This window comes from Pseudophryne corroboree, chromosome 2 (assembly GCF_028390025.1).
Source record: "Pseudophryne corroboree isolate aPseCor3 chromosome 2, aPseCor3.hap2, whole genome shotgun sequence".
Classification (NCBI taxonomy): domain Eukaryota; kingdom Metazoa; phylum Chordata; class Amphibia; order Anura; family Myobatrachidae; genus Pseudophryne; species Pseudophryne corroboree.
The window spans coordinates 408,794,007-408,819,145 of NC_086445.1; the positions used below are offsets into that span (position 1 = coordinate 408,794,007).

At 45.3% G+C, this 25,139-nt stretch overlaps 1 protein-coding gene across 1 annotated transcript in view; it reads right to left on the reverse strand.

The window, feature by feature from the left end:
* LOC135024104 (interleukin-1 receptor type 1-like) overlaps positions 1-17,358 on the reverse strand; it is a 94,408-nt gene extending 77,050 nt beyond the window's left edge. The window contains exons 1-4 of the mRNA XM_063953438.1: positions 17,099-17,358; positions 7,681-7,927; positions 4,765-4,933; positions 1,218-1,386 (exon numbers count right to left, since the gene is read on the reverse strand). Coding sequence (XP_063809508.1) covers positions 1,218-1,386; positions 4,765-4,933; positions 7,681-7,927; positions 17,099-17,168 — 655 coding nt within the window. The 5' untranslated portion in view covers positions 17,169-17,358. The remainder of the gene's footprint in view (positions 1-1,217; positions 1,387-4,764; positions 4,934-7,680; positions 7,928-17,098) is intronic.
* Between the last annotated feature and the right edge of the window lie 7,781 nt (positions 17,359-25,139).

Below are 25,139 nucleotides of genomic sequence, written 5' to 3' on the forward strand. Positions count from 1 at the left end.
TTTCGGCGGGCTCGTCTCCCGCTATTTAGTGAATCTTGGCAGGGGTTAAATATCTCCATATAGCCTCTGGGGGCTATATGTGAGGTATTTTTCGCCAAAAAAGGTTTTCATTTGCCTCCCAGGGCGCCCCCCTCCCAGCGCCCTGCACCCTCAGTGACTGCCGTGTGAAGTGTGCTGAGAGGAAAATGGCGCACAGCTGCAGTGCTGTGCGCTACCTTTAGAAGACTGCAGGAGTCTTCAGCCGCCGATTCTGGACCTCTTCTTACTTCAGCATCTGCAAGGGGGCCGGCGGCGCGGCTCCGGTGACCATCCAGGCTGTACCTGTGATCGTCCCTCTGGAGCTGATGTCCAGTAGCCAAGAAGCCAATCCATCCTGCACGCAGGTGAGTTCACTCCTTCTCCCCTAAGTCCCTCGTTGCAGTGATCCTGTTGCCAGCAGGACTCACTGTAAAATAAAAAACCTAAGCTAAACTTTCTCTAAGCAGCTCTTTAGGAGAGCCACCTAGATTGCACCCTTCTCGGCCGGGCACAAAAATCTAACTGGAGTCTGGAGGAGGGTCATGGGGGGAGGAGCCAGTGCACACCACCTGATCGGAAAGCTTTACTTTTTGTGCCCTGTCTCCTGCGGAGCCGCTATTCCCCATGGTCCTTTCAGGAACCCCAGCATCCACAAGGACGATAGAGAAATGGTTATTACATTAAACATGTATATCAATAACCCAAAAGCTTGTAATATGCTGTGTATTCCTCCCACCAGGATATTATGGATGCACAGGGGATGTAGTCATGTGACCAGTGGTTAGGAGACCTCCGGTCACAATACCGACCACTACATCCTGCCCACCCAAATTCTGCCAGTCGGCATACTGACCAACAGGGACTTTTCCCAGTCCTGGGTATCCACGACACCCATAGAGCAGTTAAATAACCTGTGGCGAGCGCAGCGAGTGGCTTTGTTGCGCTGGCCCCCCCATCTCACATCCGGTGTCGATATTATGACCGGCGCTCTCCTGACCGCCGGTCACACATACCAAACCCATGCACGGCACCCGTACAGTTGCTTGCTGAAGTGTCTGAGACACATCTTAGGTGATTTATAGATTGCTGTCTGGTGTTTGTAGTATCATGTATATTAATCATTAATTTTGAAAAATAAATTTTTAGCCAGATAATTGATCTATTTAGAAAAATGTTATATACAATGTTTTCATAATTACCTTCATTGGAGAGTTTAATGGTCCGCGAGATAATATAGTCTGTACCATTATATGTGACGGTGGCTTCACATGTGTAATTCCCTTTATCTAGCAATGTCACATACTTGATATGCAAGCATTTCCTTCTAGCATAATATTTGTTACCGTCTAGTTCCAAAGGCTGGCATTCCTGTACAGAAATAATGTATTACATAGTGTCAAAAATTGGAGGGAAAAAAAACCTCAAAGAAGAATCCCCCTAAAATGCAGTAAGCCAAGAAACTATGGGTCTAATTCACGCACAAGGCAGTGGCGTATCTAGAGAGGAGGGGAACCAATTGCAGTCTCCGGGTGTGGGCTCCCTCCTCTCCCGTCCCGTAACTGGCAGAAGCGCTGTTATCACTCTGTCTGAGCACTAGAGACTCTGGCACAGTGCACAGCACAAGCACAAGTCTCCAAAAAAATGGTGCAGACTTGTGCTTGTGCTGTAGACTCTGGCACTGTGCCAGAGTCTCTAGTGCTCAGACAGAGCTCTAACAGCGCTACTGCAGCTGCCGGTTACGGGACTCGGGAGAAGAAGGGACCCACATACACCCGGACACCAGAAAGGTAAGTATATAGAAGAAATGAGTGCAGTGTGTGAGGTGTGGGCCCCCTCTGGACATACTGCACCCATTATAGATACGCCGCTGGCGCAAGGCCAAACTGTGAAATAATTCAGTGTCTTTTTTGATTGCTTGCCTTTAGCAAGTTGATTGACTGGAAGCGGACGTTTGGGGGTGGTAACTGCCCGTTTTCTGGTAGTGTCAGGAAAAACGCAGGCTTACCTAAGCGTTTTAAGGGAGGGTCTGTGATGTCAACTCCAGCCCGATCAGCCTGGAAAAGCTTTTTGCAGGGCGTATGCAGACTTGTATGGGGCGGATTTTCACTCATCTGGACAGCGGCAATCTGATCGCAAACCTCTGCAAATTCGCAGAGGAGCAATCAGGTCTGAATAACGCTATATATCAGCAGTCAGCCAACAAAAACAAAAAGGCTTTTGATGTAGTATCTCATCTAGCAGTTGTGTCTTAAAACATGGGATTCCATACATATTAATACCTCCCAACTGTCTCAATTTTGGCAGGACAGTCCCACTTTTCACGGTCTGTCCCGCTGTCCCACCCCGGGTCGCAGTGTCCCACGGGTAGCTGGGGGTGGGGGCAGTTGGGAGATTCCCCTTGTCACTCACTGCTCTGAACAAAGCGGCGATTAATAGAAGTTGTGCACATGCGCACAGCGTCTATTCCCAGCAGAGAGGGACGGGGGCATGGCCAGCAGCTCTCTCACTCTGTTTATGCCCCCATAATGATGAAAACAGGGGCGTGGCTTATGAACGTGGCACTTGCCGTGAGGCCATGCCCTTTTCAGATAGGCCACATCCCCTAATTTTGGTACACAAGAATGTCCCTCCCTGGCTCACAGCAAAGTTGGGAGGTATGCATATGTTGTAAAACACAATGGTGGTCATTCCGAGTTGTTCGCTCATTGCCGATTTTCGCTATGCTGCGATTTGTTGCTAACTGCGCATGGTACGCAGAGCGCATGCGCTAAGTTATTTTACACAAAACTTAGTAGATTTGCTGGTGTTTGAACTGCTGATCGGTGAATGATTGACAGGAAAGGGGCGTTTCTGGGTGGTAACTGAGCGTTTTCCGGGAGTGTGCTAAAAAACGCTGGCGTGTCAGGGAAAAACACGGGAGTGTCTTGAGAAACGGGGGAGTGGCTGGCTGAACACAGGGCGTGTTTGTGACGTCAAACCAGGAACTAAACGGACCAAGCTGATCGCAATCTAGGAGTAGGTCTGGAGCTACTCAGAAACTGCAAGAAAATATTAAACCTCCTAATGATAATGTGTGGACCTCCATTCTAAAAGTAAAACATTCTATACTCTTAATACCATGAAATAATGACACGGAGACTTGAATTTGGCAGAAAATTGTTAGCTATTTATTGTACCCTAACCATTAGAAAAAACCTGTAAAGTAAAAATTAAGTTAACATGCCTATTCAACCGACATATGGTGGCAGAAAAAAGAACGGCTATAACCCACTGAAGATAACCTCAGAACATTAAAAACCCAAACAATCCTAATCTACCACAAACCATACATAGGTAATAGGTGCCCGACTCAGACCTCCACACTGACTGCCCACCCTGATGGGTGATGACGCTGCCCCCTGATGGGTGATCTAGCGGCCTTAAAAGTCAATGGAGGTGAGTGCACCTAAACCACACCAATACTGTAAAAACTGTGACCAACAAGTCAAACTATAACCTGCCGTTCTTTTCCGCCAACAAATAGCCAACGATAAACCACAACTAACAACCCAAAGGCAAGACACTCCGCGCCAAAACATCTACCTAATGGGGTGGGAGGGCGGGAAGGCAAACTAGCAGAGAGAGACCCCTAGATGACCTATACCACCCTATATATGCTGATCCCTCCCCTATCTACCATTGGCTGTACTTTTCATAACCCCTTATGTCCACACCCATCACAGGAGGTTTAACTCTCTCCATTCCTATGCCTGTCATTTCGTTCTCCTTAGTAGCAGTTCTGCTAATCTTTCGTTCGCTATTCTGCTAAGCTAAGATACACTCCCAGAGGGCGGTGGCCTAGCATTTGCAATGCTGCTAAAAGCAGCTAGCGAGCGAACAACTCGAAATGAGGGCCAATATTGGGGGGTCATTCCGAGTTGTTCGCTCGCAAGCTGCTTTTAGCAGCTTTGCACACGCTAAGCCGCCGCCTACTGGGAGTGAATCTTAGCTTATCAAAATTGCGAACGAAAGATTCGCAATATTGCGAAAAGACTTCTCTGTGCAGTTTCTGAGTAGCTCGAGACTTACTCTGCCAGTGCGATCAGTTCAGTGCTTGTCGTTCCTGGTTTGACGTCACAAACACACCCAGCGTTCGCCCAGACACTCCACCGTTTCTCCAGCCACTCCCGCGTTTTTCCCAGAAACGGTAGCGTTTTTTCGCACACACCCATAAAACGGCCAGTTTCCGCCCAGAAACACCCACTTCCTGTCAATCACATTACGATCACCAGAACGAAAAAAAAACCTTGTAATGCCGTGAGTAAAATTCCTAACTGCATAGCAAATTTACTTGGCGCAGTCGCACTGCGGACATTGCGCATTAGCGACTAATCGCTCCGTTGCGACAAAAAAATAACGAGCGAACAACTCGGAATGACCCCCATTGTGATTAACATGATGCTCTGTAGCATTGCGATGTGATTCACATTGTACTATGCGGCTCTCTGTTAGATATGCCCCACTGCTGATGTGATCCCTGGGGCAATGGATGAAGGTTTGTATTCCTGATACAATTTCTCCCAGGCCTGGCTTTAGATACAATAACATTCCAGCATATTTATATAACAGCACAGTATACTACCATTTCTATACCTCACAAATAAATGAAAGTAGTAAAGGCACACTTATTTTTGCATACAGTAAAAGATGATAATGGCAGTAAAATGTGCACTGTAAATAATATTTCATTTTAGAAAAACAAATTACCTTAAACCATTTTATCTTGACAAAGTTGTCTATGTCTGGGCATACAATTTTACGTGGTCGTCCAAAAATTAAAGTGCCACGGTACACATGGTCATTATTATAACACAGTCCATCATCATTTTTAAACACTTCTACTTTTTTGAGACTCTGTTTGCAGTATGTCGAACTTCTGTTTGTAATAAGAGAAGAAAAAAGTACTGTAAACAAAAGATATGGAGGATATTTACGAAAAGATGACTTTTTGGGGGGATATTTTTTTTTGCGAAAAAGCCACAATTTTGATCATCGCGAATTTACTAAGGATTAATTTGCATTGAAGTCACATATCAAATGCGACTTCGAACTCCAAATCGTGTCAAATCACCATCAGTACAAACATTAAAATAACATTGGTATTAGTGGAATTTGCACATTTACTAAGAATCATCTTTGCAAAATCACTCCAGTTCACACCAAAATCACTACAAAATTGCACATTAATGTATGAAATAAAATGCACTGGGTTTTTTTTTGAGCATGCTGACATGTGTGAACCATTTTTTGCCTAAGTCCCAACTAAAGCCCCATTAATACCCTTTTTACACTAGCTCAAAAAACACGGGTTTTTACCCATGTTTTTTGCTACTGAAAACGTCTCCCACTGAAAAAACCCGGGTCAAGTGATCTGGTAATCCTACCCGGTGAGCTACCTGGGTAGGACACGGCAATGACCCGGGTAAGGTGTGGTGTAAATGGGTTTCTCGTGTCAGCCGACACGGGCCCATTTACAGCATGTGAAGATCCCATACCTCACTGACCGCAGGGTCTCGCGGAGGGTTGGGGGGGACAGCGCATGCTGTCAGAGCTGCTGTCTCTCCTGCTATGCAAACAGCAGCGTTGTCCAGGAAAGCGTGTGCAGGAGGCTGGGGGCAGCCCAGCAGCTTCCAGAGTGCTGGGCTTGCCACCAGCGTGAGGGTGGGCAGCATGGAATTGGGGGCGTGGCCTAACGGGACAGAGGCCATGCCCTGGGGGTCCCGATATGCTGGTTTTCCTGTCGCTTGGAGATGACGTCATCTCCAAGCGCCAGGCAGAAGACACTGTACCCGGGTGCAGTGTAAACGGCGCCTACAAGGGATATTCCCGGGTCGGCGCTGTAGTGGAAAAGGGGTCCGTCTCGGGTCTGCCCTGGCTTGGAACCGTGTTCCAAATCCCGGGTCAGACCCGAGACTTCTAGTGGAAAAGGGGTATAAGATTGCACAAAAAATGCACCTCAATCAGAATGCTGATAAAGGCCCAGCAAGTTACCTGCAGCACTCACTTTCAACCATGGCTGAGGCAGGTTTTGCTGTAGCCTGCATCCAGGCACCAATTTCATGTGTCCTGCACCAGCTGATTGGGGATTTTGTCGCATTACGGTGACATGTGGAGCAAATTGAGGCGTGAGATTTGTGCTGGCATGCATCTTGTGAGACATTCTACTGCGAATTATAGAGGCTTCATATATGACTTCTGAAGCGACATTCCATGTAAAAGCTGCAAAATCGACATAAATCACACATGCCAAAAAGTGACAACATGCACCATCGGAAAACAAAGAAGCAAGTGAAAATGTTTGTTAATAAATGTGCGATTTGTGTTCCAGCAATCAGGAATGATAAGGGGCGATTAAGGCCCTTAATCGCCCCTTATCATTCCTTAATAAGGGCGATTTGTAATCTCAACAAAAATCAATTCTTAGTAAATTTCCACCCAAGTGTCCAATATTCACTCCACTTACTAAATATCAGCATTGCATTGGACATATTATGTTTTCGATGTAGAGCAAACCATTTGCATGAGCTAAGATAAATTTCAGATATGGTAGATTCTCAACATTCTTGCAGGTAGATTGTGTTTTATTATACAACAATGAAGAAATAAATGAGTTCCATGTTATAGTGAACTGCTGAGGCTACTTATTTTGTATGTTTTTCTGTATTAATTAAAATGTAATAAATCTTTTTTTGATTTGTCTTAAAACATTTCACAATGTGGTAATCTCTATTAGAGGCCATTATGTTTTATTCCAGGAACTATATAATTAGATTTTTTTATTTTTATGAAAAATATAATCAGAAAAGAACATTATAAACATGACACCTATGGGCTGTAACACACTTCCCGGTTGGCCGGACAAACTTTGTCTGGATTTTTGCCATCCGGCAGAGTCCTTTACACACAACGGCTTTTAGCCGTGTGTAATGCTGTGCGCATGCGCAGCAGCAGACACGGCTTGAAAAAAAAAACGTTGTGTGTGAAAGCTCTCATTCACACACACAGTTCTCTGCCTTCAAAGACGGCACGGCCCCGGCATGGCAGCCGGACCTTCCAGTGGATATTCCCGGCTGCAACCCGGCAGCCGGCCTCACGCCCAGCAGCAATATAATAGGGAGAAGCTGCCTAAGAACCTCATATACAGTCATATTTGAGTATTCAGTTGCGCTTTGTATACATACAACTTTCATGTCCCGCCACTTCATCACCAACATACACCATGTGCGAGCAATGCAAACTTCGGCTATATTCAACGCATTGACTTTCTTTTTTAAATAATAGCTATATTGCTTTTATCTGCTTAACAGAGATATTGGGCTGTTTCTGAAGATTTTATTAACACTAAAGTAAGTAGCATTGTATGTAACACAACTGATTTTAACTATTCCGAGAACTAACTGTACATGACACTGATCACTGATAAAGATGGAAACTCATGGCAGCTCCAGAGGTGAGGCTGCAGCACAGTCCAAAATTCAAATAGGGGAGCCACACCAACTGCCTCTCCAAATGCTGCCAAACATCACTGATGGAACGCACTGCCAGTTGGTGTGGAACCCTTATTTGAATTTTGGACAGTGCTGCAGCCCCACGTCTAAAGCCACCACTGGATGGCAGTCTTACCTGAGCACACATGCGTAGTAGCCTGTATCATCCAGCCTTGCAGGGATAAACTTAAGGCAATTTTGATCCTGGTGAACTCTCATTTGTATGTCTGAGGTGATTGCTGTCTGTGAGCCATTTTTTAACCAGGTTACACTGAAATTGCTTGTTTTGTCTTCTGAGTCGAGAAGTGGACAGGTAACATAAATTGGCTGGCCTTCCGCAACAAGTTCTGTATAAGGCTCCACTCCATAATCTTCACACAGCTCTACAAGCAAATCATGCAAAAGGTATTTATGTGTATACGTATACACAGAACCTACATAACATGAATGCTGTCCTCATCAGGAGGCAGACCTCTAAATGCCTTATGAAAAAAAAACTACATTACCTACTTTATTGTAAATATCCACTTTCAATTATTCTCAAATGATAACGACAGTTAAAAGAAAACATGTACTTACAATGTTCAAAAAAAATTAATAGTTTGCCTAACCGGACATCATAACTTTCCCACAAAAAAAAAAAAAAAACACAGAGTGAAGGTACCGCAATTATCTTAGTATTACTGTAACTGCTTTGCACAGTTTTTAATGTTTTGCAGTAGCCCCTGAGGTCAGAGCCTCGTTAGATGTATAGAGTGATGCATCAGTGAGACTAATCACTTGCAAAAGCTTTGCCCTTTCATAAACAGTATATAGCAGATGTGTCCTCATACACTGCTGCTCAAATTGCAGCAAAAAGCCTCTCTTTGCATGCCAGTTCCTTAGCGACTCTGCTACACGGAGTATCTTTTATTGTGATCAGATCTGAATTAGGCCCTTAGAGCTGTGGTTCTCAAACTTGATCCTCAGAACCCCAAACATGTCATGTTTTTTACAGGTCATCTGTGGATCTTTAAAATGTGGCAGTTGGTAATACACTTGTGCACCTGCTGGGTGACCTGGAAAATGGGAATTGTCTGGGTCCTGAGGACAGCATTTGAGAACCACTGTCAGGAGCAAGTGCTGACATCTGGTCCGGACTGAAGGGGCTGCCAACTATTACTGACATGTCTACTGTCACTGCATGTGATGCCCATCACCATTGAAAGAATGGTGGAGGATTATATCGGTGACAGCATCCAAGTAGGCATGTCAGACAGTCCGTATGTACACTGGCAGGAAAAAGAGGCAATTTGGAGGCCTTTGCACAAACTGGCTTTATTTTACCTAAGTTGCCCCCCCCCCCCTCCAGTGTGTACTCCGACAGAGTGTTTAGTGCAGCCGGTAACCTTGTCAGCGATCAGCGTAGGAGGTTACTTCCACAAAATGTGGAGAAGATGATGTTCATCAAAATGAATTTTAAATTCATCCAGGAAGACCTTTAGCAGCAATTGCCTACAGAAAGTACACAGGGACCTGAGATGGTGGATTCCAGTGGGGACGAATTAATACTCTGTGAGGATGTAAACACTGAAAGGGGTGAGGAATTGGAGGATGAGGATGGCATTTTGCCTCTGCAGAGCCAGTTTGTGCAAGAAGAGATTAATTCTTTTTTGGTGGGTGCCCAAACATACCAATAATTTCAGCCACAGTCGTGTGGCAGACCCAGTCACTGAAATGATTGGTTTGTTAAAGTGTACGTGTCCTGTTTATACAACATAAGGGTGGTTGGGAGGGCCCAAGAACAATTCCATCTTGCACCTCTTATTTTTTTATTTGCATGATGTGCTCTTTGGGGCCTAGTTTTTAAAACTGCCATCCTCTCTGCCACTGCAGTGCCACTCCTAGATGGGCCAGGTGTTTGTGCCACCCACTTGTGTCACTTAGCTAAGTCATCTAGCTACCTCGGTGCAACCTTTTGGCCTAAAAACAATATTGTGAGGTGTTTAGTGTTTAGAATAGACTGGAAATGAGTGGAAATGAATGTTGTTGAGGTTAGTTATACTGTAGAATAAAAAATATACCCAAATTCTGTGATTTTAGCTGCTTTTATGTTTTTTAAAAAAAAATCCAGATCCAAAACCAAAACCCGAAAGGGTGGTTTTGGCAAAACCAATCCAGATCCAAAACACGAACGGAGATCCAGATCCAAAACCAAAACACAAAACACAAAAAGTGTCCGCCGCACATCTCTATTTTTCAGCGGCCTGCTTGTACTTGTCAACTTTATATTTCTTCTTTCCAGGAGAAGCCTCAAGAGGAAATGCAACTAGCCACTACAGGGGCAGGCTATTTGTGACATTAGGCACCACCACTATTGCAGCAAAATCATGGGTCTGTGGGGAGGGGTGGAACTAAAGCATCACAGTTCCCAGTATTCTCTCCTCATCCTGTCCATCATTTTATCCCAATTAATAATTACTTAATATTGCCCCTTCAATATAATTAATAAGTAATATTGCTCTCTTAATAAAATTAAATGATAATTTTCCCTCTATAATATTAATAAAATTGTATTATCAGTATAACTTTTTTACTTATTTTGCAATGTATAATAATTGCTTTTATTATAAGTGCATGGTTAGTCCTCTCCTTCTGGGAGAGGACTAACCGGTACGAAATACCAACAGTCAGAAGGCTATACGGCCAGAATCTTTAATACGTCCGCTAATCCTAACCCACCCCTCCTGCATCCTAACCCTAACCTCTTACTCCTGCAGCCTAACTTTTACCGCCCCCTTGCAGCCTAACTCTAATCTTCCCCACCCTATGCAACCTAACCTCTTCCCTGGTACTAACCTCCAGGATGTCTTCTGACTGTCAGGTATTTTAACCAGATTCCAACTAACCAGATAGCCCAAACAACATGCTTTTGGAGCTATCTCAGCTGTCACAATGGGCTAAGTGATGGGTTTTAAATACCAGTGGATTTGTGGTGGTTTTGCAACGCACTGATCTACTAAGATCAAAACTGCTGCAAACCGCTGAGAAAGCATGCTTAGAATAGAATTCAATATCAAAGCACCAACATTGTTTTAGAGCATTTAAAGATTACAATAGAAACCTGGGATTTATCATATACACCATTAAACTTTCAAACCCACCCAAAGAAATGACTAGGCTCATACAGGTGTGATTGTGGAAACAGCAGCTAAAGTAATTGATTTTGACAGGCAAGACTGATTGACAGGAATATCATCCATTGGGCTGTTGTCAATTCTGATATCTCTTGGTTGATCAGTGCAATCTAGCAAAGTAGTTTTGTCACTTCCAGTTGTTTTATTCATATGAATAAGATGCACATTTTGAGTGAAAAAGACGATTTGTGTGACTAAGTCGTCCAGAACCTGGCGCACTGAGAGGCGCTCTTTGGTGGGACTGAAGCTACTGTATAGTGTATGAAGACATATCTGTATTTATATAACAACCCCATCAGTGCACACTTATGTGTATATTAGAATGCTGGAAACAAAAAATAAGATTTTAAACCTACCGGTAAATCTTTTTCTCCTAGTCCGTAGAGGATGCTGGGGACTCTGTAAGGACCATGGGGTATAGATGGGCTCCGCAGGAGACATGGGCACTATAAAGAACTTTAGAGTGGGTGTGCAGTTGCACTGGCTCCTCCCTCTATGCCCCTCCTCCAGACCTCAGTTAGAGAAACTGTGCCCAGAGGAGACGGACAGTACGAGGAAAGGATTTTTGTTAATCCAAGGGCAAGATTCATACCAGCCCACACCATCCACACCGTATAACCTGGAATATACGAACCAGTCAACAGTATGAAACAAAACAGCATCAGCCAAAGACTGATCAAACCTGCAACATAACCCTTATGTAAGCAATAACTATATACAAGTCTTGCAGAATTCAGTCCGCACTGGGACGGGTGACCAGCATCCTCTACGGACTAGGAGAAAAAGATTTACCGGTAGGTTTAAAATCTTATTTTCTCTTACGTCCTAGAGGATGCTGGGGACTCCGTACGGACCATGGGGATTATACCAAAGCTCCAGACCGGGCGGGAGAGTGCGGATGACTCTGCAGCACCGACTGAGCAAACATTAGGTCCTCCTCAGCCAGGGTATCAAACTTGTAGAATTTAGCAAAAGTGTTTGAACCCGACCAAGTCGCCGCTCGGCAAAGCTGTAATGCCGAGACGCATCGGGCAGCCGCCCAAGAAGAGCCCACCTTCCTAGTGGAATGGGCCTTAACTGAATTTGGTAATTGCAATCCAGCCGTAGAATGAGCATGCTGAATCGTGTTACAGATCCAGCGAGCATTAGTCTGCTTAGAAGCAGGAGCGCCAACCTTGTTGGCTGCATACAGGACAAACAGAGCCTCTGTTTTCCTAACCCGAGCCGTCCTGGCTACATAAATTTTCAAGGCCCTGACTACATCAAGGGACTTGGAATCCTTCAAGTCCCCCGTAGCCACAGGAACCACAATAGGTTGGTTCATATGAATCGAAGAAACCACCTTAGGTAAAAATTGAGGATGAGTCCGCAATTCTGCTCTATCCACATGGAAAATCAGATAGGGGCTTTTGTGAGACAAAGCCGCCAATTCAGACACCCGCCTTGCAGATGCCAAGGCCAACAACATGACCACCTTCCAAGTGAGAAATTTTAATTCCACCGTTTGAAGAGGCTCAAACCAGTGAGATTTCAGGAACTGTAACACCACGGTAAGGTCCCATGGTGCCACTGGAGGCACAAAAGGAGGCTGGATGTGCAGCACTCCCTTTACAAAAGTCTGGACTTCTGGGAGAGAAGCCAATTCCTTCTGAAAGAAAATTGATAGGGCCGAAATCTGTACCTTATCTTACCTAATTTTAGGCCCATATCCACTCCTGTCTGTAGAAAGTGGAGAAAACGGCCCAGATGGAAATCTTCCGCAGGAGCATTCTTGGCTTCACACCAAGATACATACTTTCTCCAGATACGGTGATAATGCTTCGCCGTCACCTCCTTCCTAGCCCTTATCAGAGTAGGGATGACTTCTTCCGGAATGCCTTTCCCAGCTAGGATTCGGCGTTCAACCGCCATGCCATCAAACGCAACCACGGTAAGTCTTGGAACAGACAGGGCCCCTGTTGCAACAGGTCCTCTCTGAGAGGAAGAGGCCACGGATCTTTTGTGAGCATTTCCTGAAGATCTGAATACCAGGCCCTGCGAGGCCAATCTGGAACAATGAGTATTGTTAGTACACTTTTTCGTCTTATGATTCTCAATATTTTTAAGATGAGTGGAAGAGGAGGGAACACATAGACCGACTGAAACACCCACGGTGTCACCAAGGCATCCACTGCTACTGCCTGAGGGTCCCTTGACCTGGCACAATACCTCCGAAGCTTCTTGTGGAGGTGTGACACCATCATGTCTATTTGATGAAGTCCCCAATGACTTGTTATCTCTGCAAAAACTTCTTGATGAAGTCCCCACTCTCCTGGATGGAGATCGTGTCTGCTGAGGAAGTCTGCTTCCCAGTTGTCCACTCCCGGAATGAAGACTGCTGACAAAGCGCTTACATGATTTTCCGCCCAGCGAAGAATCCTGGTGGCTTCCGCCATCGCCACTCTGCTTCTTGTTCCGCCTTGTCGGTTTACATGAGCCACGGCTGTGACGTTGACTGAATCAGAACCGGTAGGTCGCAAAGAAGATTCTCCGCCTGATGCAGGCCGTTGTATATGGCCCTCAATTCCAGTAAGTTGATGTGCAGACAGGCCTCCTGGCTTGACCATAGTCCCTGGAAGTTTCTTCCTTGTGTGACTGCTCCCCATCCTCGGAGGCTCGCGTCCGTGGTCACCAGAATCCAGTCCTGAATGCCGAACCTGTGACCCTCTAGAAGGTGAGCACTCTGCAGCCACCACAGGAGAGACTGGGGGACAGGCTGATTTTTTTTGATGACTGTGTAGATGGGACCCGGACCACTTGTCCAGAAGGTCCCACTGAAAAGTCCTCGCATGAAACCTGCCGAAGGGAATGGCCTCGTAGGACGCCACCATTTTTCCCAGTACTCGAGTGCATTGATGGACCAACACACTTTTCGGTTTCAACAGGTCTCTGAACAAGTTCTGGAGTTCCTGGGCTTTTTCCATCGGGAGAAAAACCCTCTTTTGTTCCATGTCCAGAATCATGCCCAAGAAAGTCAACCGGGTCATTGGAACCAACTGTGACCTTGGTAGATTGAGAATCCAGCCGTGTTGCTGCAACACTCTTAGGGAGAGCAACATGCTTTGCAGCAACTGTTCTCTCGATCTCGCTTTTATCAGGAGATCGTCCAAGTACGGGATAACTGTGACTCCCTGCCTGCACAGGAGCACCATCATTTCCGCCATTATCTTGGTGAAAATCCTCGGGGCCGTGGAAAGCCCAAACGGCAACGTCTGAAACTGGTAATGACAGTCCTGTACCGCGAATCTCAGGTACGCCTGATGAGGAGGACATATGGGGACATGAAGGTATGCATCCTTTATGTCTAGACACACCATAAAATCCCCCCCTTCCAGGCTGGCGATAACCGCCCTGAGCGATTCCATCTTGAATTTGAACCTTTTCAAGTACAGGTTTAGGGATTTTAAATTCAGAATGGGTCTGACCGAGCCATCCGGCTTCGGGACCACAAACAGGGTTGAATAGTACCCCTTCCCCTGTTGAAGTAGGGGAACCTTGACAACCACTTGTTGATGACACAGTTTTTGAATTGCAACTAAAACGATCTCCCTTTCTGGGGAGGAAGCTGGTAAGGCCGATTTGAAAAACCGGCGAGGAGGCACGTCTTCGAATTCCAGCTTGTAACCCTGGGATACAATTTCCATTGCCCAGGGATCCACCTCTGATTGAACCCAGACGTGGCTGAAGAGACGAAGACGTGCCCCTCAGCGGAGCCCCAGCGTCATGCGGTGGATTTAGTAGAAGCCGGGGAGGACTTCTGCTCCTGGGAACTAGCCGTAGCCGGCAGTTTTTTCCCTCTACCCTTACCCCTGGCGAGGAAGGAAGAGCCCCGACCTCTTATGGACTTATGCGACCGAAAGGACTGCATCTGATATTGTGGCGTTTTCTTTTGCTGTGAGGAAACATAAGGTAAAAAAGTAGATTTACCTGCAGTAGCTGTGGAAACCAGGTCCGTGAGACCTTCCCCAAATAATTCCTCCCCTTTGTAAGTCAAAACCTCCATATGCCTCTTTGAGTCGGCATCACCCGTCCATTGGCGGGTCCACAGGGCTCGCCTAGCAGAAATCGCCATGGCGTGGGCTCTCGAACCCAGCAGGCCAACGTCTCTCTGAGCATCTCTCATATATAGGACTGCGTCTTTAATGTGACCCAAGGTCAATAAAATGGTATACCTATCCAGGGTATCAATGTCAGCTGATAAGGTATCCGTCCAAGCCGCCACAGCGCTACAAACCCAAGCCGACGCTATTGTCGGTCTGAGCAAGGCACCCGTATGTGTATAAATTGACTTCAAGGTAGTTTCCTGCCTGCGATCAGCAGGATCCGTGAGGGCTGCCGTATCTGGAGACGGCAGTGCCACCTTTTTGGACAAGCACGTTAACGCCTTGTCCTCCCTGGGCGAGGATTCCCACCGTACCCTGTCCTTTGCCGGGAAAGGATACGCCATAAGAATTCCCTTGGGAATCTGCAGTTTCTTGTCTGGAGTTTCCCAAGCTTTTTCAAATAACTCATTCAGCTCATGAGATGGGGGAAAAGTTACCTCGGGCTTCTTTTCCTTAAATATGTGTACCCTCGTGTCAGGGACAGAGGGGTCATCTGTGATATGCAAAACATCTTTTATTGCAATAATCATGTAATGAATACTTTTGGCCACCCTTGGGTGTAACCTCACATCATCGTAGTCGACACTGGAGTCAGAATCCGTGTCGGTATCAGTGTCTGCTACTTGGGACAGTGGGCGTTTCTGAGACCCAGAAGGTCCCTGTGGCTGTGACACAGTTAAAGCCATGGATTGACTCCCTGCTTTATCCCTGGACTCTGCTTTGTCCAATCTCTTATGTAATAAAGCCACATTTGCATTTAAAACATTCCACATATCCAACCAGTCAGGTGTCGGCGTTGCCGACGGAGACACCACAATCATCTGCTACACCTCCTCCCTATAAGAGCCTTCCGCTTCAGACATGCCGACACACACGTACCGACACCCCCACACACTCATGGAAATAACTATATGGAGACAGTTCCCCAATAAGGCCCTTTGGAGAGACAGAGAGAGAGTATGCCAGCACACACCCAGCGCCACCAGACCCTGGAATAAAATCCCAGTTAGGACAGCGCTTTTATATAAAAATATATATAATAACACTCACTGCGCCAATTACATGTGCCCCCCCCCCCCTCTTTTTTGCCCTCTGTGACCGTGTTCAGCAGGGGAGAGTCCGGGGAGCCAGCTTCTCTGCATGTGCTGTGGAGAAAATGGCGCTGGTTAGTGCTGGAGGATCAAGCCCCGCCCCCTCAGTGGCGGGCTTCGGTCCCGCTCAAATAATAAAAAAACTGGCGGGGGTTAATAATATACTGCCTCCGCAGTATCTGTACATCTGCCAGTGTCCCTTGAGGCTATTAATTGCTGCCCAGGGCGCCCCCCATGCGCCCTGAACCCTTACAGTGCCCGCTGTTGTGTTTGTGTGTGGAAGCAAGGGCGCGCAGGGTTCACTGAAGAACTGAAGTCTTCTGCCGCCTTTGAAGTCTTCTTTCTTCTTCTACTCACCCGGCTTCTATCTTCCGGCTCTGTGAGAAGGACGGTGGCGCGGCTCCGGGACGAACGGCGAGGGTGAGACCTGCGTTCCGACCCTCTGGAGCTAATGGTGTCCAGTAGCCTAAGAAGCAGAGCCTATCACTTAAGTAGGTCTGCTTCTCTCCCCTCAGTCCCACGATGCAGGGAGCCTGTTGCCAGCAGTGCTCCCTGAAAATAAAAAACCTAACAAAATTATTTTTCAGAGAAACTCAGGAGAGCTCCCTGTAATGCACCCGGTCTCCTCTGGGCACAGGCTCTAACTGAGGTCTGGAGGAGGGGCATAGAGGGAGGAGCCAGTGCACACCCATTCTAAAGTTCTTTATAGTGCCCATGTCTCCTGCGGAGCCCGTCTATACCCCATGGTCCTTACGGAGTCCCCAGCATCCTCTAGGACGTAAGAGAAATAATATGTAAAAGAACTTACTGGATGCAGTTAATTTGCCGGCTGTTGGGATCCCGGCGATCAGGATACCGACACAGGAATCCCGACAGCTAACAGCGGTGACAGAAGGAATCCTATCTCATAGGGGCTATTCCCACTTGTGGGTGTCAACAACACCATAGAGTGAGAACAGAACCTGGGGCGAGCACAGCGAGCCACCGAGCCAGCAAGGGGACTGTTTGCACTCGCCCTGCTGCCGGCATACTGGCGGCCAGGATGCCGTTGTCGGTATACTGATGGTCGGCATCCCGGCCGCTGGTAAATCATACTGATCCCGAACTTACATTGTAATTTTCAATGCCTATTAAACTGAACTTACCTGCCATATATGGTGGTAAATATGCTAGAGTTAAAATATGAAGCATAAAAATAAGTTGTGAAGGAAACATTTCCTGGACCTATAAAGATAAAAAAAATAATTTGGGAGATACAGTAGAATTAAGGGCAATATAACAGACAGAAACATACAAAATAATACTAGGGGCTAGATTTACTAAGGAGCAATTTTTGCAACCTGACAATTTTTCTCTGGTTTTCTATTTAATATTACTGGGTGCCCCCTTAAATTTCATGGTCAAACTTGCTGAGAATTGGTGACAGGCAAAGAACACTTTGTAAATCTAGCCCAAGGTCTCTAAAACTTACTTTAAAAAAACGAAACTTAGTTTTAAAGTAAAACAGTATCATGATCACCTTCAACATCTTTCAGGCACTCACTTGGAAAATACACGATATTGAATTGCAGGGGGATGGATGCAATATATGTCATGTGTATACTGCTAGCAACTTTGGGGGTCATTCTGAGTTGATCGCACGTAACAACTTTTTGCTGCCCGTGCGATCAACTAGCCTATGGGGGAGTGTATTTCTGCATAGCAGGGCTGCGAACGCTTGTGCAGCCCTGCTTTGCAAAAAAAGTTTTGTGTAAAAGAAGACCAGGGTATGATTTACTTACCCCGTGCGATCTATCCAGCGTTGCAGGTCCCGGAATTGACGTCAGACATCCGCCCTCCAAACACCTGGACACACCTGTGTTGGACTCACCACTTCCCGAAAACGTTGAGTTGCCTCCCGGTTCCTCCTTCCTCTTGTCAATCTTCTTGCAGTTGCCACTTTCTTCGTTCGCAGCATCGCTGCTTGGCGACGGCCGTCGCCAGGCAACGATGCGCCTGCGCGATGCGGCCACTGCGCAAGCACAGTTCTGACCCGATCACACGGCTGCGAAGAAGTGCAGCGTGCGATCGGGTCGGAATGGTCCCCTTTGTACTTTTAATACTGAGAAAACAAGTAATTGAGAATTTCTACATTAAAAAAGTAACTTTCTACACTAAGGGGGTAATTCCAAGTTGATCGCAGCAGGATTTTTGTTAGCAGTTGGGCAAAACCATGTGCACTGCAGGGGAGGCAGATTTGACATGTGCAGAGAGAGTTAGATTTGGGTGTGGTGTGTTCAATCTGCAATCTAAATTGCAGTGTAAAAATAAAGCAGCCAGTATTTACCCTGCACAGAAACAAAATAACCCACCCAAATCTGACTCTTTCTGCACATGTTATATCTGCCTCCCCTGCAGTGCACATGGGGGGTAATTCCAAGTTGATCGCAGCAGTAAGTTTGCTAGCAATTGGGCAAAACCATGTGCACTGCAGGTGTGGCAGATATAACATGTGCAGAGAGAGTTAGATGTGGGTGGGTTATTTTGTTTCTGTGCAGGGTAAATACTGGATGCTTTATTTTTACACTGCAAATTAGATTTCAGTTTGAACACACCCCACCCAAATTTAACTCTCTCTGCACATGTTATATCTGTCCCCCCTGCAGTGCACATGGTTTTGCCCAACTGCTAACAAAAATCCTGCTGCGATCAATTTGGAATTACCCCCTAAATAAAGATTATGTTTTAATTAATGAAGTGAGTTATGATACTGAAAGCTCTGATATAAAATACAGAATAAGGCTGATAAATATGTTGACCTGGCTTACTCATGAGATTTAAAAAAAAAATGATTCTTACAAAAGTTGCTTAATGTATGTCAAAATGTTCATAACAATGGAAATATAGCATTTCTGATACTATTTCGTATATTATAAAACTTGTAGCTGCTATAAATCAACAGAAAGTAATTCTAAATCTTAATGTAAGTAGCTATGAAATTGAAGAAAGGAAGTTCAATCGTAATTATTCAGCTTATTTCAATGTAATGAACACATTTTTTGATGGGCACAGGACAAAAAAACTTTCCTCGAAAGTATTTATCCAGTGTTGTGTAAAGTTCTTGAATGACTCGCCTTCACTACAAACTTCAGCACAATGGGGGTCTTTCCGAGTTGATCGCTTGCTAGCTGTTTTTAGCAGCCGTGCTAACGCTTAGTCGCCGTCCACCGGAGAGTGTATATTTGCTGTGCAAGGGTGCGATCGCATTTGCAGCTGAGTGATGCAAACACAATTTGTGTAGTTTCTGAGTAACTCAGAACTTACTCAGCCGCTGCAATCACTTCAGCCTGTCCGGTCCCGGAATTGACGTCAGACACCCGCCCTGCAAACGCTTGGACACGCCTGCATTTTTCCAAACACTCCCAGAAAACGGTCAGTTGACACCCACAAATGCCTTCTTCCTGTCAATCTCCTTGCGATCGGCAATGCGAATGGATTCTTCGTACAATCCATCGCCCAGCAATGATCCGCTTTGCACCTGTACAATGCGCCTGCGCATTGTGGTGCATATGCATGCGCAGTTCTGACCTGATCACAGCACAGCAAAAAAACCTAGCATGCGATCAGGTTGGAATGAGCCCCAGTATTCGATGGAGCCGACTGTGAAATTCTCTGTGGTTGAAAGCTGTGAAAATGTTATGTTAACCCCTAAGAGCTGTATGCTAGCACATTTCACAGCCCTAGTGGCTGATGTTGATTTCAAACATATTTACGTCCGTATTCACCGATGCAAAATACGCTCACTAAAAAAAAAAAATTACATGTCTTCTGATGAAACAGCCCCTTCCACTAGGCTGAGAAACGTGTCAAGCTCTGCCCCCGGAGTGACTTCTGCAGAAGCAACTTTGCCACTTGGTGTCAGGAACCACCGGGCTGCTTACAAGATGGCCTACAAGACGGCGCCAGCCAGCATCACACAGCAGCATGATCCTCCTCTTGGACACAGTGGTGGACAGTAGATATTGCACGGCTGCAGGAAGTGAATGAGGTGCACAGTCCCAGCTAGTACATGCCCAACATAACAGGACACCTGCCAGCCTGACTATCCAGTAAGTTTGTCCCTTTTTGGAGTGATAAATTTGAGTAACTCTTGTGGGCTAAATACTTATTATATTGCGACTTCTGGGCGCTGCAGTCTACATCATCTTCCAGTGACTGCAATACACCCAGCACTATCACATGGTGAGAAATTAATTTAGTTGTCTAACAACAAAATTTAATAGGGTGTGAGTTAGTAAAAGGTACGAGTTTGTCTCTAAACTTGCAAAATTTGCAAACTTGCACATGTAAGAGGCTGCGGGAACATGCAAACTCGCACTAACCTTCTTGTATGTCCAAACTCACATCCAGATGTTCTATCATTAAAAATATACAACTCCTCCTGCTATCCCTCTCTGCCTTAAAAACGCATATTTGGCACATTGGGGGGATGAAAAATATCTCTTATTGGGGTAAATGTATTATGTGTCAATATAGGGGAGAAGCGGTATCAGAGCACGTTATGTGCGCTATTCCGCTTCTCCCCCATGTATGATGGCAGCGGTGTCTGCAAGGTGACAGGTAACAGCTGCAGGTGGCAATGCCCATTCACCACAACAGGGACAGAGCTGTCCCTGACTGTGGCGGGTGCCGTGTCCGGATTGCGCTGGGGATCTTGCGTGAGTAGCAAGATCCCGAGCATGCGCAGAGGAGCCGGCAGAGAAGGAGACACAGCACATCAGCACTGAGCTGACTCGCTGTGAGCTCAGGGGGACATCGCCATAAGGGAAAATGAGCAGCAGACAAGGGGGTCAATTTACTAAGATGGGAGTTCTATTTAAGATGTGATGTTGCCCATAGCAACCAATCAGATTCCAGGTATTATGTTCTAGAAGGTGCTAGATAAATGAGAAGTAAAATCTGATTGGTTGCTATGGGCAACATCCCATCTTAAATAGAACTCCCATCTTAGTAAATTTACCCCAAGATGTTAATACATCTTGTCGATGTCCCTTCCTGCTTCGCCTGAGTAATGCGTGCAGCTATAATACATTTACCTATTTATAGGCCATATATTCACCAAGTGTGGGCTCTGTGGCTTTCCTACGAAGGCACCCTTGACCCCTATACCTACCTCCTCCACTAGACCCATGCATGACAGGTAGAGACATTTATCTTTCTTTACCCTTCCTTGTTCTATTACCTTGTCTAGGTACTCTTTTTCATCTCTATAGTGATACTTTCAACACATCCTATGATCTCCCACATCCATTATTTTCTTATGCTGCTTGCTGCTTGCAATCCACATCATATATTTAAATGTATGTGAAATCATTGCTATTACACTACCAGGCTCAGATTGACACACATGCTGCTTGCAATCCACATCATATGTTTAAATGTATGTGATGTTTTTCTTGCCATTTCCTATGTATGTGATTGAATTTATTGTGGATAGCTAGAGTAGTTTTTGTCTGATTACCCACCCTGTGCAATTTGTTCTTTGATCAATTAGCATTTCAATCAGGTGACCAAATGTTCAGAGGTAGGCCTATTCTTAATCAGAGACAGTATTTCTTTAGATTTAGTTAAGGGGTCAGCTTGCTGGGGGTAGCTTGCGTGCGTTTTAATAAGTGTGGATTTAAGAAGTGTGTTATCCGAACAGTTAAAAAAACAGTTGAAAACACATTGAACAACATCAAGGAAAGATAACTTACTTTTACAACTTACTCCTACTCCACTTTAACCCAAGAAAACACAAACAACCACAGCATGTTCATCAAACTACTGTTTCTTATTTCTAATCATGGAATTCTCACCAAATTTCACACATTTTACACTCACCCTGTAACTCACCCCTCTGTGCACATTACAGCTTCTATTCTCCATTCCCCTCTTCTAACCACTCATGAGCTTTATACTTACTTCTCTGCAAGTACTTTGACAACCACAATTGGCCACCAGAATAAACACTCGCAAACATCCACCAATATTTATCTCACTCTTCTGCTTTTATTAGCTGGTGACATATCACCAAATCCAGGCCCCAACCACCTTTCCCTCTCACACTCAGCTGTCTCAAAACAACATAGAAATCCATCTAACCTCATAAATATCACGTGTCTCCCATCCCCCTCCAAGTCACTAAAATGTGCCTTATTGAATGCACGCTCTGTTTGCAACAAATTAACATCCATCCATGACCTCTTCATATCTCACAACTTTAATCTGCTGGCTATAACAGAAACATGGCTCACACAATCAGACACGGCCTCCCCTGCAGCACTGTCACACGGTGGTTTCCACTTCACACACACATCTAGGCCTAATAATAGTAAAGGTGGTGGGGTTGGAATCTTACTGTCACAGTTTTTCACATACACTGTTCTACCTCAGGTTCCATCACTCGCATTCACATCATTTGAAGTTCACTCTATCAGGATTTTCACCCCCTAATCTCTGCGTGTTGCAGCTATCTATCGCCCTCCTGGGCAACCTAAACAACAATTTCTAGAAGATTTTTCTGCCTGGCTCCCACACTTCTTATCCTCTGACATCTCCACCATCATTATGGGCGATTTCAATATAGCTCTTGACAGTCCACAATCTGTTCATGCATCCAAACTCCTCTCTCTAACCTCCTCTCTTGGCCTAACCCAATGGTCTTACTCCTCTACTCACCAGGAGAGCCACTGCCTTGATCTTGTGTTCACCAGGCTCTGCTCAGTTTCCCAACTCATTAACACTCCTTTCCCTCTCTCTGATCACAACCTGATCACCTTCGCAATCTCTTCTATTACTTTAAATTCTAGGACACTAAAACCAAGCAAGCCTCCTCTAACACGCAGAAATACTAACAATATAAATTTTCAACAACTTTCCACTTCTCTGCGACTTCTCTCACCAATCTCTACATTCACCACACCTGACACTGCTGTATCCCACCTGCACCAGACCCTAGAGAGTGCCCTTGATGAAGTTGCTCCAGCTACCCATCACACTCCACGTAGGCTTAGATGCCAACCATGGCACTCTAAATCAACAAGACACCTACAAAAACTGTCACGTAAGGTAGAACATCAATGGCGGAAATCTCAGAATCCAAGTGACTTTCTCACATATAAGACTACCTACCACTCCTATCGTCAGGCCCTGGACACTGCCAAACAAACATATTTCCAATCTCTCATCTCTTATCATGCCACCAACCCCAAACGACTTTTTAATACATTTAAATCACTTCTTTACCCTCCCTCACCTCCCCCACTAGCTACTATCAGTACACAAGAACTTGCTTCCTACTTCAAGGATAAGACTGATAAAATCCGAGATGAAATGGTATGCTCTAACTCAGCCAGTGACCTGCTCAAATCCCTATCTGAACCCTCTGGCACTTTCTCTTCATTTGATCCCACAAGTGAAGATGAAGTATCAACACTCTTTTCATCCTCCTACTCCATTACCTCTCCTCTTGATCCTATACCCTCACAGGTCAGCAAAAGTTTGTCTCCTGTGCTTATCCCAACCTTAACTAAAATCTGTAATCTCTCTCTCTCTACTGGCATCTTTCCATCTCTGTTTAAACTTGCAGTGATTACTCCCATTCTGAAAAAACACAACTCTGACCCAAACACACTCTCTAACTACCGTCCCATTTCTCAGCTACCCAGTCCCTCCAAGCTACTTGAGAGACTTGCCTACACTCGCCTTACACACTTTCTTAACTCCCACAACTTACTGGACCCACTTCAGTCAGGCTTTCGTGCCCAACACTCCATGGAGACGGCACTGACCAAAGTAGTGAATGATCTGGTCACTGCTAGATCAAAAGGCCATTACACACTACTTATTCTTCTAGATCTCTCTGCTGCTTTTGACACTGTTGACCACTCTCTTCTCATACAAACACTAGAGTCCCTAGGTCTTCAGGACACAGCCCTTACTTGGTTCTCATCCTACCTATCTAATCGATCTTTCAGTGTTCACTTCTCTGATTCTACCTCCTCTTCTCTACCTCTATCAGTTGGAGTACCGCAAGGCTCAGTCTTAGGTCCTCTGCTTTTCTCAATCTATACCGCCTCTCTTGGTAAACTAATCAGCTCCTTCGGATTTCAGTATCATTTGTACGCTGATGATACTTAAATCTACCTATCCTCCCCAGATTTATCACCATCTGTATTGGCTCGTGTCACTGGATGCCTGTCTGCCATTTCATCTTGGATGTCATCTCACCATCTCAAACTCAACATTTCCAAAACAGAATTAATTATTTTCCCACCAGCTAAGGGTAGTTACCAACCTGATATTGCCATAACTGTTGACAATGCAACTATCCACCCTACCCCACTAGCTCGCTGCCTAGGTGTCATCCTTGACTCTGAACTGTCGTTTGTTCCACACATTCAATCTGTCTCTAAATCATGTTACATGCACCTTAAAAACATATCCAAAATACGCCCTTATCTTACACAAGACACTGCAAAAACTCTGATCCATGCACTCATCATCTGCCGCATTGATTATTGTAATAGTCTCCTTACTGGTCTTCCCAAACATAGGCTCTCACCACTTCAATCCATTTTAAATGCAACTACGAGTCTAATCTTCCTCGCCAGACGTTCTTCGTCTGCTGATCCGCTCTGTCAGTCCCTCCATTGGTTACCGGTATTCTACCGTGTCAAATATAAAATACTTTTACTTACATACAAGGCTATTACCCAAACTGAACTACCATACATCTCCTCACTCATCTCAAAATATCTCCCTACCAGACCCCTTCGCTCTGCACAAGATCTGCGTCTCTCATCCAGATGTATTACCTGTTCCCACTCAAAATTACAGGACTTTACCCAGGCTTCACCCACTCTGTGGAATGCCCTCCCACGCACAATAAGACTCTCCACTAGTCTCCAAACCTTTAAACGTTCCCTGAAAACTCATCTCTTCAGACAAGCCTACCAAATTCCTGACCCACACACATAACCTTCAATGCTTCCCTATCCAGTTACATTCCCTCTGCACAGTCCCCATAACCTCACATTTTGTCTTCCAACATTGCTGGGTGATCATATCATACAACCCACTAAAAACCTAGCAATTTGGGGAACCATTATGTAACAGGTAGCATCTATCCTTGTGTATCAATACCTATTTCCCTAAAGATTGTAA